This window comes from Gigantopelta aegis, chromosome 4 (assembly GCF_016097555.1).
Source record: "Gigantopelta aegis isolate Gae_Host chromosome 4, Gae_host_genome, whole genome shotgun sequence".
Classification (NCBI taxonomy): domain Eukaryota; kingdom Metazoa; phylum Mollusca; class Gastropoda; order Neomphalida; family Peltospiridae; genus Gigantopelta; species Gigantopelta aegis.
In genome coordinates, this window is record NC_054702.1 from 63,408,131 (window position 1) to 63,426,880 (window position 18,750).

Here is an 18,750-nt window from a genome sequence, read left to right on the forward strand (position 1 = left end):
ACGGATTAATTGATTGGCTTACCAGTCTATCAAGATGTCAGCCCTCAGTGGTTACATGTGTTTTCAGAGATGTCACATTTTTCGAATGTCACGAACTTTACTGCAAGCATATGTCAACAAATATTCTCATAGAGAAAGTTACAAAAAGACACGTTTTCCAACATACTCGAGTTGTCTTTTACTGTATTCTACTCAGCAAAGTGGAACACTGAAAGGGTTGACTGATGAAATTCTGAAGGCCAAAACAGCAGCAGAAAAAGAGAGTGATAAATCGTCAAAAAAGGATGACAGCAAAGGGTCAAAGGAATCAAAGTGGACTGGAAAAAATGCTTGGAGGCTTGGTTTAGTTTTAATGAGTGGCTGGAGTATTATATCAGGAGGAATGATGTTATATATTTGGGGTAAGCATAGTGGTTGCTAGTCACTTCGTTCATACCATCCCCATTTCATACCATACTAGTATGTCCATAGACTAGTCATTTCGTACCGAATTTGGTCATTTCATACTCTGGTAATTTCGAACCTTTGCAAAAAGTCATTTCGTACCATTGTGAAAAGTTATTTTGTACCCTAGTCATTTCATACCTTTGTCATTTCGTACCATAACTGAGAAAGTCATATCGTACTATAACAAAAATTTGTAATGTCAGATGTGATATCTTTACATATATAAGAATCAATGTAAAAATACTAAGGAGGAAAATGACTTTTCACAGTGATACGAAATAACTAAGGTACGAAATGACTTTTTACAATGGTACAAAATGACTAGGCTACGAAATGACCAGGCAGCATGGTACAAAATTACTATGGTACGAAGTGACTTTGATTCAGCATAGTTCATCAAGATAAACGCCGAACACAAGCATAATATGCTTGCATCTGGCATTTAAATTGATGAAATAGGGTAAGCAGTCAATAGGCATGATTATGCCAAGGTCTTTTTGGGACATAGTCAAAACATACACAATTTGGGTCAAAACGTACACAATTTTTGTTCAAAACGTAGGTTATATTTTGGACAAAATGAACCTAATTTATAAAATTATAAACAGTAGTTTACAATTCATTTTCAACAGTTATTCTACCAGTTTCGGTGAGCATAAACATAGTATTTTTACACTTCAATAGAGTATTAAACTGGCTGCTATGTAGCAAAGTTTCTCATGGACATGTGTCAAAAACTGTAGCGTGCTTGCGATTTTTCAAGTGCAAATTTTACACATCGCACGACCATCATGAGATTTCGCCCATTTGTGACTTGAGTGTAAAACATTTTCTGATTCCGACCACCATGGTCTGATCTGTGTTTACAATCACAAGGTCGACTCGACCTAGGTTTTACTTTACAGGCAGCGACAATGGCTTCAACATTTTTGCGTTAAGTTTAACAAAGTTTCTCATTTAGATCGGTTTCTCACAAGGCCTAGGTCAATGAAACTTGGTTTATAGTTGTGCCTGTATGGAAGTTCATCAGTGCACTGGAAAAGGTTATGGTAGGTGAGACATTTCAGTGTGCAGAATTCTTGTTTTCTTTTCCACGAAAAGTACTGAGTACTTTTTTTAAAATCCGATTTGTACAGATAAAATCCTATTACAAATAATTAAAAAATAAATATCAATATAGCTTTATGGAGACAGAACTATTTGGTCTAGATAAAATTACTAGCTTTCAGATAGTAATATACAGACAAGACCAAGTCCATGTTACAAGGAAGTGTTTTTAGCATACCAGTGTGATTGGTTTACATAAAAGGAAACTGAGTAAAGAGATCATAAAAGAAAATGGTCAGAGTTCAGGATGCACAGTGCAACTAAAGAAATGTGCAGACAAGCCCTTACAGCATTCTTTAAAAATCCTTGTATAATTTGAGAATTATTGATCAATTGTTACAAACATCATGATTGAATTCACTGCCTGTGTAAGCTGTTAAGTGAAAGGCTGATCAGCTAAAAGTATTTTTTTTTATTTTTTTTTAGGATCACCACCTCAAGATCCAGATGGGATATTTGTAAGTTATTTAAATTTAAAACAGTTAAAATTTTATTTTAAAGTAAATATCTCATAACCCAATATAGACATGTCTCTGTATATAGAATGTATAACATTATTGTTGCTTTATACATGTATATTTACGATACAGGCCCTAATCTAGAAATGAAAAACTAGCAGATGAAGATGTGGAATTAGTATGTCCGACTTGTCCAGCCCGGTACATGGTTCCACCTGACAAGTGTTTTTGTTTTAACCCTGGTAATATTAAGTAACTGATTATAATTAATAATAATATGTTGAGGGCAAGTAAAATCACCAACGAGGATTAGGGTCTACGGTATGTGGAAATTTTTTGGTAAATTATTGTGGTCATCCATTTCAAAACATTTTGTTTTTAAGACCCGTACCAGTCCAATTGGATGGGACTGTTTTGTCTCCAACTGTCTTGTCTGCCCATATGTCCCAAATATAGTTTTCTGGAATTTGTTTTAATTTTTTTTTAACAATGCCTCAAGATATTAAAGTGAAATTTTGTATATAACTTTATCATGTAAGGTTTGAGTTTCAAAATATATATATAAAACACACACACACACACACACACACACACACACACACACACACGTTTACATACATGTGCCATATGTTGGTAAAGTAGAGAAACAAGGGAAAATAACTTCAATGTTTTTAAGTTTCCTTATTTTACGATGTTACAGTAAATCACTTGTGTATTATTATCATTTTATTTTCAGCTGGAAGATGAATACAGCCACTGTATGTATATTTTATCTGCCTACATTAAATTTACTTTTCTGTCAGTAACTAAATTAGTCAATTGCAAATTTGTATACAGTCTGATTAAAACAGTTTATTAGAAATTACCGTAATGAACATACACTGATAAAGATGAAATGAATGGTGCTATGTATTATCAGTTGAGCTATCTTAGTATTACCCGAGTCCATGCAGCAGACATGGTGCCTGCCAGATAATCATTCTCTGTGTGCGTACCTGTAGGGTCATACACTCACACAGGGCTAGCTCTGCCACTCGCCATATTCACCCATTGTGAATTTCAGGAACAATTGGCAAATTTTATTTTGATTTGGCAAAAACATTTCATGTAATAATTGGTATTTTGTTGAAAAATAACAGTGAATTTAACATATTTGAAGATAATTTGGCGAATTGTTTTGCTCACCCAGAGCTAGCCCTGTCAGTAGATAGACCCATAATCATACCTGTGTAGTGTGTCAAACTTGGTGTATGTAGCTTTACCGGGGATAGCCCTGTCAGAAGACAGACCCATAATCGTACCTGTGTAGTGTGTCAAACTTGGTGTATGTAGCTTTACCGGGGATAGCCCTGTCGGAAGACAGACCCATAATCGTACCTGTGTAGTGTGTCAAACTAGGGTGTATGTAGCTTTACCGGGGATAGCCCTGTCAGAAGACAGACCCATAATCATACCTGTGTAGTGTGTCAAACTAGGGTGTATGTAGCTTTACCGGGGATAGCCCTGTCAGAAGACAGACCCATAATCGTACCTGTGTAGTGTGTCAAACTTGGTGTATGTAGCTTTACCGGGGATAGCCCTGTCGGAAGACAGACCCATAATCGTACCTGTGTAGTGTGTCAAACTAGGGTGTATGTAGCTTTACCGGGGATAGCCCTGTCAGAAGACAGACCCATAATCATACCTGTGTAGTGTGTCAAACTAGGGTGTATGTAGCTTTACCGGGGATAGCCCTGTCAGAAGACAGACCCATAATCGTACCTGTGTAGTGTGTCAAACTTGGTGTATGTAGCTTTACCGGGGATAGCCCTGTCAGAAGACAGACCCATAATCGTACCTGTGTAGTGTGTCAAACTTGGTGTATGTAGCTTTACCGGGGATAGCCCTGTCGGAAGACAGACCCATAATCGTACCTGTAGTGTGTCAAACTAGGGTGTATGTAGCTTTACCGGGGATAGCCCTGTCAGAAGACAGACCCATAATCGTACCTGTGTAGTGTGTCAAACTTGGTGTATGTAGCTTTACCGGGGATAGCCCTGTCAGAAGACAGACCCATAATCGTACCTGTGTAGTGTGTCAAACTTGGTGTATGTAGCTTTACCAGGGATAGCCCTGTCAGAAGACAGACCCATAATCGTACCTGTGTAGTGTGTCAAACTAGGGTGTATGTAGCTTTACCGGGGATAGCTCAGGGTGAGTTGAAACATTTGCCAAATTATTTGCTAAACTTCAAAATTAAAAATAATAAATTATTTTCCCACAAAATATCAATTATTACACACATTTGGCGAGTACCAGAGCTAGTCCTGCTTTTCATATCTCCATAAAAGTCTTGTCATGTACTCCTTCTGGATTGGTCCAGCCAGTGCACCGCAACTGGTATATCAAAGGTCATGGTATGTGCTATCCAGTCTGTAGGATGGTGCATATAAAAGATATCTTGCTACTAATGGGGAAAAAAAGGAGACACCTTTCGATCAGCTACGTCAAATCAACCAATTAGCTCCATTTTCAAATTTGATGAACGATTCTAAATTGCATAACAAATGAGAAATTATGCTACATTTTCTATTTGGCTTTAATCCTACGGGACATTTGCAAATTCAATAGCACCAAAACCATCCCTTTCCCACCCATGCCAAACCTTTTCTTTTCCTGGATGGAGGAAGCTGGCAAACGTCAACACCTGTGCCCATGACAGGCATATGCTATAACAGCTTGTTCTGAATGTGCACGTTAAAACCTATGACATGACCTGACCTAATGAAAAAATGTAGTGTGTTTCCTCTCTAAGACTATATGTCAAAATTACCAAATGTTTGACATCCAATAACCAATGATTCATAAATCAATGTGCTCTAGTGGTGTTGTTAAATAAAACAAACTTTAATTTTTCCTTGTGGATTGGAGCCAGTATTGGAATTAAGAATATCCTATAGTGATGCAAATCTAATTCATACCAACCTGAATTCAGTAATAATTCCACTTATAGACAGTCCCATCCTCTGACAAAAATGTTTTTTGTAAATAATTTCAGTTTGGTTTGGTGCAATTTAGAAAACAATTGGCTCAAAAATATATAGCTTGTACTTGTAGTATGAAAAAAAGGCATTCTCTGTAGGCACCATGTCTGATTAAAACATTTTAATTTAGCTATTTATTTAAATAACCTATTTTCAACCATGACAAAATAAATCACCAGGCTTATATATTAAAAGTCACCATCTTAAATATGGATTGGTTAAAATTTTGTTGATGTGTGACGGAACATGCTCTTAATTTTGTTTTCGCCTGTGGCGATATTAATTGTTTTAGAGGGCCGTGTGCAGTTACAATATGCACTTAAGCCCAGGTGGGCAACTTGTTACGTGATACCTTTGTGCAACGGTCGTCGAGCTTTTCTAATACACACCCAGCCCAGGTGCGGAGGCCATGTGGCCAGTAGTTATGTAATAACTCCGGTAGAGCGGTTTATGACCGGGGGATTTCTGGCGAACTGGCGACAGAATGTCTGGTCATCTAAGAAAATATATAGACTCTGGGAGTGGTGGAAATTCACATAATAAGATTCAGTACCGCGATGTGCCCCCAGGCGATATTTGGATTTTTATAATAAATAGCTAGGGTTTTAAAGATATCAGGGAGAAACATATTGGAAGGCGTCCAGGGGGAACGTTGTCCGTTTGGACTTGGTAATTATATATTTTCTGCTGTGTTGTATAACCTTGATGTGATTGATGTGACTTTAAATATTTTAACACTCTCTAAATAATTATTAAAGCTTAGCCAGTCATCCTAGCGGACCTAGGTAAACTGTAGGTTATTGTCTTTATTGTGATAGGTACCAGTATTAATTCTGTGTTACAAGGTTACTGAATGAGTAGTAAGGTTTAATTAAAAATTAACCAGTTAGGAATAGAGTTGTAATTCCTTTATTAATTAAGTTCCCCTGGAAGCGTTTCTCAATTATCACACGTGTGGGTGTTGTGTCGCGGTGAAGTGATTAGCATATTGTGTAAACTAGACACCCAGAGATTAACTAATTAAGTGATCAGTTCTGGGTTGTTATTATTTGTTGTTGTTAATTAACTACTGCGGCAGTACATTTGTCAGCGTAGGTTAATACAGATTCCAAAGTGTATTGTGTTTTTGTTGTGTTTTCTAGTGAACTAAACGTGCTATATTACATATACTTTATATATAAGATCTTATCTCTGATCATACCTAGACGAGCCACACAGGTTTTTTTTAACTGCCCATTACAGAGAGATCTAATAGATATACAGTTAGGAGAGATATTTGGATAATCGTGTTTCATTCAGTTACGGGTATTACAGGATCCCTGTGACAGGAGTATTGACCATAATTTTGTATCAACAACTGATATTCTTTGTTTCTGACCTGGCCTTATAATTATGTTGTAATTGTTTTCCTTATATTTTCAGTGCCAACTTATAAAGCGTATTTGAAAAGAGCTATGAATGAATTTTCTATATTCAGAGAGGTAATATTTTGGTATTTATATTGAATAAAATAAATTATTTAATTTATTTAAACATTTTGTTATATTTAATTTTTAAAAATATTTAACTTTTTGTCCTGCTATATTCAGGAATAAAGTCATTGAACACTATTAATGTATGCCATTTATTATGATGTATAATATTTAGTATTCTAACAAATGTTAATATTGTAAATAATGTAATAATTTTGAATACAGTTTATTAAAAAAAAATGTTTTATCCTTTTCCATCTGTACTTTTTTTCCTTGTTTTTTTATTGAAAAAAATTAACGAAATTTTATGCAGCTTTTCTAGTTAAATAAAATGGTTGCTTATCATTTATTATAAACTTTCTACCTCTATCTTTATCCACATATTTATTTAATTTCTGTCATACCAATTTGTTTTATAGAAAATTCAAGAACCGTCTCGCCAGAAGTTGCTTCCCGATCCCCTGGAGTATCCGTATGTTCAGCCACGGTACACTCTCGTTCTCGAAATGACTGGTGTGCTCGTGCATCCAGACTGGACAGTAAGTGTTCTCCTTATGTTTTAGAGACCATGGTCACATGGTACTGTACTGCAGGATAATTAGTTAATGGTCATTTTTATATAGAATAGCAACATAATGTTATATATGTCTAATTAAAGTTTGCATATATCATAGATTTTTGTTTCCAAAATTTTCATTATATATATTCCTGATTTTAAAACATTATTTTAAGATCATATATTTCCTGAATGAGCTTTACTCATCAGTGTTGTAGCCTTTTTCTCATTCTAATTACAGCTTTATTGAAAAATTGGAAATTTAATGTTATTAACTTATTAATAAAGTTTTAGGTTTGTCTCTTTGTAGCAGTTATTTCCCTTGTAATACAAAGTAGTTTTAGTTAGTTGAATAACACATCACATCATCATAGTTTTTAAATAAATAAGCACAATATATTGTCTTTTTAAAAACATTTTCCATTATACATTACACATACTGGTGTATTAAATAATTTTAAACATGTCTTGAAATAAGTTAAATTAGATCTATGAAGTACAACAATAAAGTGCATTCTCGAAGACATGTCAAAAGATTTTTCTCATTTTGTTTTGACTCCATTTATTGTCTTGTCTTCGTGAAGTAAAAAGGAGATATATTGGTATTACTTTTCTGACAGTGGCTGTGTTGCATTGTTTACAAACTATAAGTGCTAGGTCAATCAAACTTGGTTTATAGTTGCACATATGAATGCTCATCACAGAGCACTGAAAAAGTTTCTGGTAGGAGAGACATTTAATTCTGAAGAATTCTTATTTTACTGTGTATACATGTAATACATATACAGTATATATGTGTTATTTTATCACTTCATACTGGTATAATATAACATTTATTTGTCATATTTTAAAAGAAGATTTATTTTACATGATTTTAAGACAGATATGATATTATGACTTATACAGATATCATATCATGACTTATACATGTAGTTGTTATGGAAATTATTGTAGTAGTTTCAGAAATTAGTTATTAGTAATCTTTTTTAATTTAAATTGATTTTTGTTTTTTCAGTACGGCACAGGTTGGCGCTTTAAGAAAAGGCCAGGAATTGACCACTTTCTACAAAGTGTGGCACCACCGTTGTTTGAGATTGTTATCTACACCTCAGAACATGGTTATGTAAGTCAAATTATGGACAAATAATAAAGCTGGCACTCAAAATACACTATATGCTTTTTGACAAGCAGCTTGCATTATATGACTATTCAGATTAAGAAATTAGTGCCACATCAGCATTAGGATGACCAATATTAAATAGATATTGTAAAATGAAAAAGAAAAGAAGAAAATGCATAGTTTAAATTACACATATTTTTTTTTTAGGGTTTTGTTTTATCTGGGGGATGGGGGACATACAAGTAATAAAAGTGATAAAAAGCTGTATAATTTGAAAAGAAAAAAAAGGATAATAAAATTGCTTCTTTTTTATTTATTTTTTATTTTTTAAATGGTTAAAACTTGTTTATTTTTTTAAACCATGATTTTGGACATAATCAGTTCTGGCTGTCGGCCTCCCAAGTTGTTACACTTTTTTTTGTTCATCATAATCTTTTTCTACTTTAACCTCCTTCCTCCACCTATAAAAGAAGACCATGACAAACACACTCTCTTGAATTAGCAGTATTTTTTATTATCCCTTTCTGACAAATATCTTTTGATTATTGTGTTTTAGATAATGATAGTTTTATTACTGTATTGCAGATGGCCGATGCACTGATTAACAGTCTGGACCCGAATGGTTTCATCATGTACCGTCTGTACCGGGACACAACGCGATACATGGATGGACATCATGTTAAGGTGAATATGCTTTTACGTTTCAGGGCTTGAACTTAACAAAGGCACCAGCAGCAGTTGCCGTAGTAGCGATAAGAATTGCCATCGGTCGTGGGGAATGACCGATGGCAGTTTTTTGTCGATGAATAAAAATTATTGCCATTGGTTAAAGGAACTCATTCTTGATTTTTATATTTGTTGCCAAAGTTACTGGCTAAAAATTGCCATAGGAAGTTTCAAAATGGCTGTCGGTAAGCATTATGCCTATGTCAAAAACAAAAACAATTGTCATAGGTAACAAATTCTTAATTTCGAGCACTTGTGTTTTCAGATCCCTACTGGTCCGACCGGAGGGGGCTTTAGATTTTGTCTCTATCTGTCTGTCAGTCCATCTGTCTGCCCCACATATAGTTTTATAGACGTTTTTCTGCAGTGCCGTAAGAGATTGAGCTGAAATTTTGTTTATAGCTTTATCATGCACTGTTACAGATCAAGTTTGACTTTATGGGCGATTTATCAATTTTTGACAGAATTAGAACCCTTGAACTTGAAATTTGTTTTTCAGACTTTTTGTTCACAATGTCTAAAGATATTGATATTATTTGTATATAGCTTTCTCATTTTCTGTTAGGTCTCAATTCACAGATGTCATCTGCCATTGGAATCCCATGCTAAATTGTCCAACATCATATTAAGATTCTCATAGGCACAAACAACATATACCATTGCAAACATATATTATATATTTCACTCCCAAATTTACATTTACATCTTGGTATTTATGCTATATCTGCATCTGGCTATAGTATTAGTCTGAACAGGTGATGCAAGTGTGAGTGCGAATAATTTTTACATGCTCATATACCACTAGAGTTTCGAGCATGTCCGTCCTGGGGCCTGTCTCTGGATAGCCAGGGGCTTGTCCTGGGACAGAAAAAAATTAAGCAGACAATTTTGAAATTTACATCCAAAAATTAAATAGTGGGCCTTTAAAATTTTGATACTCATCTCTAATATAATTAATAAAGAAAATTCTAGTCATTAAATTTGGTCGCTAGATTAGATCGGGTGGTCAAAAAGAAATTGGATAAGATGGAGGGGGGGTGGGGATAGAGTTGAAAATGGGCAGAATTTTGAAAATGGCAATTAGTAAAAAAGTTAATAGAAAATTTTTAAAAAAAGAAGAAAAACCCCCAGTTACAAGCCAAGAATAATAAGAATTGACTGCTCGGTCGAATATTTATATAATTTGGAGCATTTTAGAAGGACAGTCCAAAAATAAATAAGAGAAAGAAGAGAGGATCGGACTATTTAATAATATTAAAAAAACATCAACTTTTGAACGAAGGTCTAAAAGTTTAAAGTCCGATCTATATGTCCATGTGAGTGGCCTTGTTAAGGCCGTTAGGGTGCACAGCTTGTAGGGACGAGATGGGTTGCATCCCGTCAAGAAAACCCCTAGATTGACAGTCAGTAGATGTTGAAGGTGTAGTGCTGTACTGAAATACAGATCTTGAGAAGCCGGATCCGTCTGAACGAGAGAGAGAATCAGACTAGGGTATAGTCCAGTCATCATAGGTTGGTATAGTGGGGCAGACGGGCCCGTCTCCGGAGGATACGAGATCGTATCACAATAAAACAAAGTAAAGTCGGTGATGCAGGAACCATTTCACACTGGCCACCCATTCCTCTGTACACCCATGACCCCAAAAGTCAGTGCACAATGTTATAAGTGTTAGAAGTGAATATGTGAACCACAACTTATGTCACAATTAGGAAGTAGTGGACCATGATGAATGAACTGTCACCTGGAAGTGAACTGTGTAGTGAGACCGTACAGATTAAGTTTGATTTTCACATCGATTTACCAGTTGTTTAAAAATTATGGCTCTTGAATTTCAGAGATACAAACATTTGTTTTTCAAACTTTTTTTTTCAATGCCTCCAGATATTAAGCTGAATTTTTGTTTATATCTATAGCTTTATCATATACTGTACAGATCAAATTTGACTTTTGTGGTGAGTTTTTCACTTTTATAAACCTGTCTATGATGGGTCGTATTATGATATAGCGTGGTCCGTCTGTCCGTCCATCTGTTAACTTGTTCTTGTCCGGACCATATCGTGCATACAGATGCATACAGGACCATCAAACCTCACATGTAGGAACAAGTTGGTATGGCGGTGTGTTGCGTACTATTGCTAGGTCACTATGACCTACGTTTCACGGTCTGCTGCACATAACAGTAAATCCTTGTCCAGACCATATCTTGCATGCAGATTCATACAGGACCATCAAACCTTAATTGTAGGAACAACTTGGGATGGTAGTGTGTCATATATGCAATCACTAGGACACTGTGATACAAATAAGGGGCATATCATATACCTCACCAGTATTCTTGTTCACAGAGTTATGGCCATTGAACATAGGAGATGTTGGGCCATTGGGTCCGGCAGGGGCATGTATTGCTTAAACAGTACTGTCGGAGTGCTTGTTTAAATGTAACATTGTTGCAACACACAATGCTGTTTGTGTATTGCTTAATAACACATCATTTTATCCATTGGCTGTTTTAGCTTCCATTTGTTAGAACAAGGCCAGTGCTTATAAAACCTTACAGTCCAGACTTAAATCTTTAATAAAGTCATATGCATGCAGTTTGTATTGTGTTGCCCTGACATTAAAGTCTTAAGACATTAGATTTTTGAGTCAAGATTTTAACAGTTTTACAAGTACAGGGTCAGAACTGATATACCAATGGCTGTGTTAAGTGTTGTCCTGTCTGTGGGAAAGTGTGTGTATTGGTAAAAGACGCTGATGTGGTGTGAAAAGGGTTTCTCTCTAATGTTAACGTGTCAAATTCAAACTATTAGTGACTTAACATACTACCGGGTAGTAGATCTGGTAATTTCTCTTGAACACATTGAATATACAATGCAGCTGGCATGAGACCAAAACACACACACACATATGCATGCACACACACACAGAATATGACAAATATTTTGAAAAGTCACTAGCCGCAGGGCTAGTGGGTTTGTGAAAACCACTAGCCCACCAAGATAAAGCACTAGCCCAAATTCCTGTTTACGAGTATAACAGGAAAATAAAACAAACACTTCAATCATGTTGTAACTTTCAGTTTTTTGTCGTGTCGTACGTTTTGTCTTTTGTCAAGTGTGATCCATCGTCATTGTCCGGTTTCCGCTTTTACCCTCCCCCTGGGGAAAAATAATTGAGCAAACTCTTGGTTGGTATCTAAAGACACTATCAAAATAATTAAATTTAAATGAGGGTACGACAGTGTGACACACGGTAATAGATGGTTCAGTGTATTTGGTAGTTGGTTATATATTTAGGGCCTTCTATTTATGTCGCCAGGAACGGTGATGCCAATTGCTCAAATACATGGCATTCTCCAGTGTCAGACCGATATCAAAAGAATATAACGGCGACATCTAATCCGTTGTTAATTGATGAACAAAAAAAGGTATTATCTTGTATCGGCAGCTGTGTGACGTATTATCCAAGCCGAGTCATTGCATATGCGGTTACAGTAAATTGTTTTCCTGATTGCCGATAACCACATGTCAGCGAAGTATTAACCCTAGAGCGCCGCCTGTATCAAATATGATACACAAAATAAATTAGGTTAATTAAAATTAACAAATATAAAACAGTTTGTACAATCAACATACCATTGTCCACAAATGCCTAATGTATCACATTTAGTACAGAACACTAGTGCCACCTATCGTATTTTTTGAGAATTAGTGTCAAAAGATGGACGAAAACAAGAAGGGCTACATTCGCATCTGAAGAAATGTTTGATAAAGAAATGTAACACGCAGGTGAGTGGGACTGATTAGTAAATTCTATGTATATTTGTAGTAATAAACAAAGAATGCAGTAAACTGAAATAATCTGATACTTACATTTTAACATGTACAGGAAAAGGCGCCAAACTACGCGTATCAAATATGATACGTCAGGCGGTCGTGGTTTGACGTCACTAAAGTTAAGTGTCTCATACCAGAATTTCAAAAATACAAACTCTAAAACAGTCACACGCCAGTGTTTTAAAAATGCTATAGCACAGCAATAATAATGAAAATATATATATGTATTATTATAAACAAGAACTTTATTATATAATAATAATAATAATAATAATAATAATAATAAATTATATAAATAAATAGCCTAAATAAAATAAGTAAAATAAAAGAATATTTTTTTAGTAGATTTTTGTTTTCCATTTCAGATTTTTTGTCATCAATTTCATTATGAATGAGCAACATTTTACATTGAAAGATGCCCTTGAAATAATAGATGGCGACTTAAGTGAAATTGATGGGAATGAAAATGAAATTGAAAATGAAGACCCAGATGACACTAACTGGCTAATTGGGGATCACCATGTCACTGATAGTGACAGTGATGATGATGTGCCACTTATTGAGTTATCCAATAAAAGAAAGAAAATAACGGACGACTATGACAGTGATGATGACATACCTTTACAACAGTTGCTTAATAATAAACTAACACTACCTTACAATTACAAGTGGTGTAAGCAAATGTTTACCCCTCCATCAGATACCAAGTTCCATGGTAATACAACATTGCCACCACTGCCTACATCAAGTGACGGCGAGATAACACCGTATTCACTATTTAAAATGTTCATTACAGATGATATGTTAGCCACAGTGGCCAAAGAAACCAACAAGTATAGTGTTGAAAAAGACGGAAAATCTACCAATACCACCCCTCAGGAACTAGAGCAGGTGCTTGGGATATATTTTTTCATGGGGCTCGCACAGATGCCTAATGCACGATGCTACTGGGAACAGGAAGTAGCTTATAGTTCCATCTCTAGTGTTATGGCACGGGATCGATTTCTGAAATTATTATCGAGGCTCCATTTTTGAGGACAATAACAATGCAACAGATAAAATGAAAGAAGACAAATTATGGAAAATTAGAAGTTGGTTTGAGGCGATGCGGAAAAACTGCATGACTATACCACCAGAAGAGTGCCAATCTGTTGATGAAATCATTATCCCTTTCAAGGGTAGGTCACATTTGCGTGTGTACATGCCAAACAAACCTCACAAGTGGGGATTCAAGCTATGGGGTAGGTCGGGGTCTGATGGCTATATTTATGACTTTGACTTGTACCAGGCAGCCTTCAAAGATGACAAATCAGAACTTGGTCTCGCAGCAGGTGTAGTTGAGAAGCTGACAAATACTTTGCCATCAGATCGGCATTTCAAAGTATTTGCCGACAACTACTTCTCGTCTATACCACTTGTAGAAAAATAAAAAAAAAGGAAGATATGGTACATTGGCACTGTGCGCATGAATAGGGTAAAAAATTGCAAATTATCTGATGATAAGGAACTGAAAAAAAACAAGCGTGGGCACTACGAGTACATGGTTGAAGAAAAAACAAATACGGTTTGTCTTCGTTGGGTTGACAACCGACCTGTCAGCCTGATATCGTCATACGTTTGTGCAGACCCAGTTGGACAAGCGAGACGTTGTAACAGAAAAGAAAAAAAATATGAAACTGTTGACAAACCTGCCATTGTCGAAGAGTACAATAAGTTTATGGGTGGCATAGATCTTCTCAACATGTGCACATCCATGTACAAGTACAACTTGCGATCGGCTCGATGGTATTTATACCTCTTCTGGTATTCTGTTACCATTGCTTTGGTAAATGCCTGGTTTGTGTACCGAAGGTATCATGGTGAAATTGGCACAGAAAAGAGAAAAATCATGAGATTGAGAAAGTTCCAGGCATTGTGTGCCCAATCACTGACGAGTGCTGGAAAAGAGAAAAAGAAACGTGGGCGTCCGTCTGAGGAAGACCAGTCGTTACACCAATCTCCACCGGTGAAACGACCAAAATCCTCCAAATTGGTCGCACCTGATGTTCGGAGCGACGAATACAACCATTTCCCAACATGGGACAAATCTCGCCAGCAATGCAAATTATGTCCTGCAGCAAAACCGTTCTTTAGCTATGTGAAATGCCAAAAATGCCACGTCCACCTCTGTTTGAACAAAGACAGAAATTGTTTTTACGCATTTCACCAGTGATAAGACCTAGTTCTAAAAACTCACATCTTTGGAGTTATTGTTGTTAATTCTTTTAAGAAGTTTATTGTTATGATTTGATCATTTCGCAGGTTTACAGTTGGAAAATTTTTTTGCATTTCTTCGTTGGAGTTCATCAGTTTCGTTTTACAAGAAGAAATATGGCATACATGAAATAACACGGTTAACATTTTACATTAGCACCTGTTGAATACGTTCTGGTTTTTTAGTCTGCTAATAATGACGACAGTTGAGAGGGATGAAATAATGTTGATCGCAACGTAAAATAGCACAAATATTCGACACCGTATCATATATGATACATTGGGAACTAACTGTTTAAAACCTAATGTATCATATATGATACTGTCCCTAAATTTGGCCAAAAAGTCCCAAAACTTTATTTTATTATATTTTTAGTTTTTCTTACATTGTTTGTTGATTGTTCACCAACTGTGATATTTTTCACATCGCTATTTATATGTTCAGGCGTTCTAGGGTTAAATTAGAAAACAATAGGTAAATAAAACAAACACTGAAATTCAAAGCATGGCTGGGGTTTACTTGATTGAGATTAACCTGTCGTCGCGATTGGTGATTTCCAAGTTCTTAGTCTAAAAGATATGTGCGAGATTAACTACCACGTGACGTGTCTAACCAATCAAAAGACGCATGTCATTAGACTTATTTCCTGTGCCAGAAACTTGAAAGGGAAAGGTAAACAATGCATGCTGTAACTGTGACGATGTAGAGATAGCATGTTACTGCAGTTTGAAGACCTAGCTCAAGTGGATTATTATTATATACTGATTGCGTTGTTGATATTATTTGATGACAAACGTCACAATCAAATTTATTAAACGAAATTTCAGCCGAGAGAAAAAGAAAAAAGAAAGAAAGAAAACCCCCCAAAAAAAACCCATGATCGAGCGATAACGAGAGGAGGGGGAAAACCACTTGCGTTTCTCACTAGCCCGAACTTAAAAATCACTAGCCACAGGCATCGGGCTAGCGGATTTGTCGAACTCTGTCTAGTGGTGTCATTAAACAAAACAAACTGTAGAAAAGTGTGTATAAAAGATCTCTTGCTGCTAGAAAAATATAGCAGGTTTCCTCAGAAGACTACATATTAGTTTGCTCTAGTGGTGCTGTTAAACAAAACTGACTTTTAACTTTATATATAGCTCTCTGTAAAAAGGATAACAGTGAGCTGCCATACACTATAGTGAATAATACAGAAACACAAATAAAAACAATAAGTCTTCAGAGGTTCTAGAATGTTTTTTAAATCCACTAGCCATGGGATCAGTGATTTTTTAAATTTACTAGCCACAATTAAAAAAATCACTGGCCCTACTTTACTTTAAGTTAATACAATTTTACTAAATAATAGTAATAATCAGATATGTTACCTAAAGGGTGAGATAGAGCTTAAAAACACTAACATTGGGGGGTTGGGGTATTGGTAGGATATTCATATTTACAAAATAGACTTATTTGCAACATTTGACAATTTTTTGTTTTCACTAGCCGTCGGGCATGGCAATAGTAGTTATTTACTAGCCCAACACTGAATATCACTAGCCATAGGAGTGGGGCTACCATAATCTAGAAGCCCTGGTCTTTAATCAACCACAGTCCAAACAAGAATTCTGCAGAATTAAATGTCTCGCCTACCAGAAACTTTTCTATGCACTGTAACAAACATCCATATGTGCAACTATAAACCAAGTTTCATTAACCCAGGACTAGTTTGTAAGAAACTGATCTAAAATAAAAACAAATTTAATGTTAAAGTTAAACCCAAAAGTGGACATTGTCGCGGATGCTACCATCAGAAAAGCACTACCAATATCTCACCTCTTTACTTCATAAAGGCGACACAACAGCAAATCAAGTTTTAACTATATAATGAAGTTGCTCATGGCATTTACTGGATGTAGCCCAGTGGTAAAGTGCTCGCTTGATGTGTGGTCGGTTTGGGATTGATCCCCGTTGGTGGGCCCCATTGGGCTATTTCTCATTCCAGCCAGTGCTCCACGACTGGTGTAACAAAGGCCATGGTATGTACTATCCTGTCTGTGGGATGGTGCATATGAAAGATCCCTTGCTGCTAATCGAAAAGAATAGCCCATGAAGTGGTGACAGCAGGTTTCCTCTCTCAATATCTGTGTGGTCCTTAACCATATGTCCGACGCCATATAACCGTAAATAAAATGTGTTGAGTGCATCATTAAATAAAACATGTTTTTTCCTTTGTTCTCCTCATCTTATCAAACAAAAACTAGACAACATAAATTTTGATGAGTTAAATATTATTTAATTAGATACACCTACAGTATCGGCAAAGTGAGAACAGTGACATGAATGAATAGCAAAGTGTTAGTGTGTCTGTGAAGGAATTTTTATAATAATAATAATGGAAATATAAATCTGTTGTAACCTATGTGTTACCAGGGGCCTAATTCACTAAATTCTCGCAACTTTGCGATCTCTCAGTGCAGTGCTAAAAGACTTGCAAAGAGGATGTTTTGTTGTGTAGCAGAGCCAAGAGATCTTTGTGAATTAGACCCTAGATCCAGATTTTGTGGTAACATGTTCATGGGTTACCAGACACCTTTGCTTATTTCAGTTTAGTTGTATTGATTAGCAATGATTAGCTTGGGTGGGAGTGTGGGTGGGATCATCATCTCTCTATTAGAAAAGACACTTAAGTTGATGATGATTATAATAAAAAAAAATCTTTAATGACCATCAATAACATTTTGCAACTTGGTGTTGATTATGCAACAATCCATTACAGTTCAAAGTCAATTCATCAAGATACGTGTTTCACAGACAGACCTGTTTCTGGCCTTAAGTGATTAAAGATGTTTCTCGGTTTTCTTTCTTTTTTTTAAACCTGTAAAGATAAAAACAAATCTTGGCCTCAGCTATTTATTTTCTTTTATTGAATTTTGAGCATTACAGCCCTACATCTGTTGCTAAGTACACTTCATTTAACACAGTCAATCTCCAGTACTAAAGAGTTCTTTTTCACATTTGTGTTTATTCCTTTTTATGACCTAAGAGTTGTTGGTTTTTTCTGATTGTACACAAAGTCATGAAAAGTATAAAACCATTGGCAAAATATCCTATCGTTGGAGATGCAAACAAAACGTGTTTTGATTTATAACACTGATTGGCTTGTCACGTCAAGGACACATTGATTTTTAATAAGTACTTTCTCATGTCGGTCTGTTTCTGCTGTGGTAGATGATTAATGCGTTAATAGGAAATAACGATTTCATACATGATTGATTATGGATGTTGTTTTTTTGGGTAATTACTTTGAAATGTTAAGTAATTACCTCTGAAATATAAAGGCAGGATTTACCTCAGTAGACAGCTTGCCTGAGTTCAAGGATCGAAGATCCTTAGCAGACCCACTGGGTTTTTACCATCCCAACCAGTGCCCCATGACTGGTATAGCAAAGTTTATGGTATGTGCTGCTATGTGCATATAAAAGATCCCTTGCTGCTAATGGAACAAAGTTTGTTTTGTTTAATGACACTACTGGAGCACATCGATTAATCAATCATGGACTATTGGATACATGTCAAACATTTGGTAATTATGACTCGTAGTCACCAGAGGAAACCTGCTATATTTTTCCAAATGCAGCAAGGGATCTTTTATATGCATTTCCTCACAGACAGAAAAGTGCATACCTGAGCTAAATCCTGCCCCTCTAATGGAACAATGTAGTACATTTCCTCTGAAGACTGTCAAAATTACTCAAATATGTTTAATAT

The 18,750-nt window shown here is 35.8% G+C and overlaps 1 protein-coding gene across 1 annotated transcript in view; it reads left to right on the forward strand.

Annotated features, from left to right (window-relative positions):
• Positions 1-29: 29 nt before the first annotated feature.
• Positions 30-18,750, forward strand: part of LOC121370905 (mitochondrial import inner membrane translocase subunit TIM50-C-like) — a 33,109-nt gene continuing 14,388 nt past the window's right edge. The window contains exons 1-7 of the mRNA XM_041496439.1: positions 30-401; positions 1,981-2,012; positions 2,749-2,770; positions 6,458-6,516; positions 6,927-7,046; positions 8,079-8,186; positions 8,769-8,867. Of these exons, the coding sequence (XP_041352373.1) occupies positions 35-401; positions 1,981-2,012; positions 2,749-2,770; positions 6,458-6,516; positions 6,927-7,046; positions 8,079-8,186; positions 8,769-8,867 (807 nt within the window). The 5' untranslated portion in view covers positions 30-34. The remainder of the gene's footprint in view (positions 402-1,980; positions 2,013-2,748; positions 2,771-6,457; positions 6,517-6,926; positions 7,047-8,078; positions 8,187-8,768; positions 8,868-18,750) is intronic.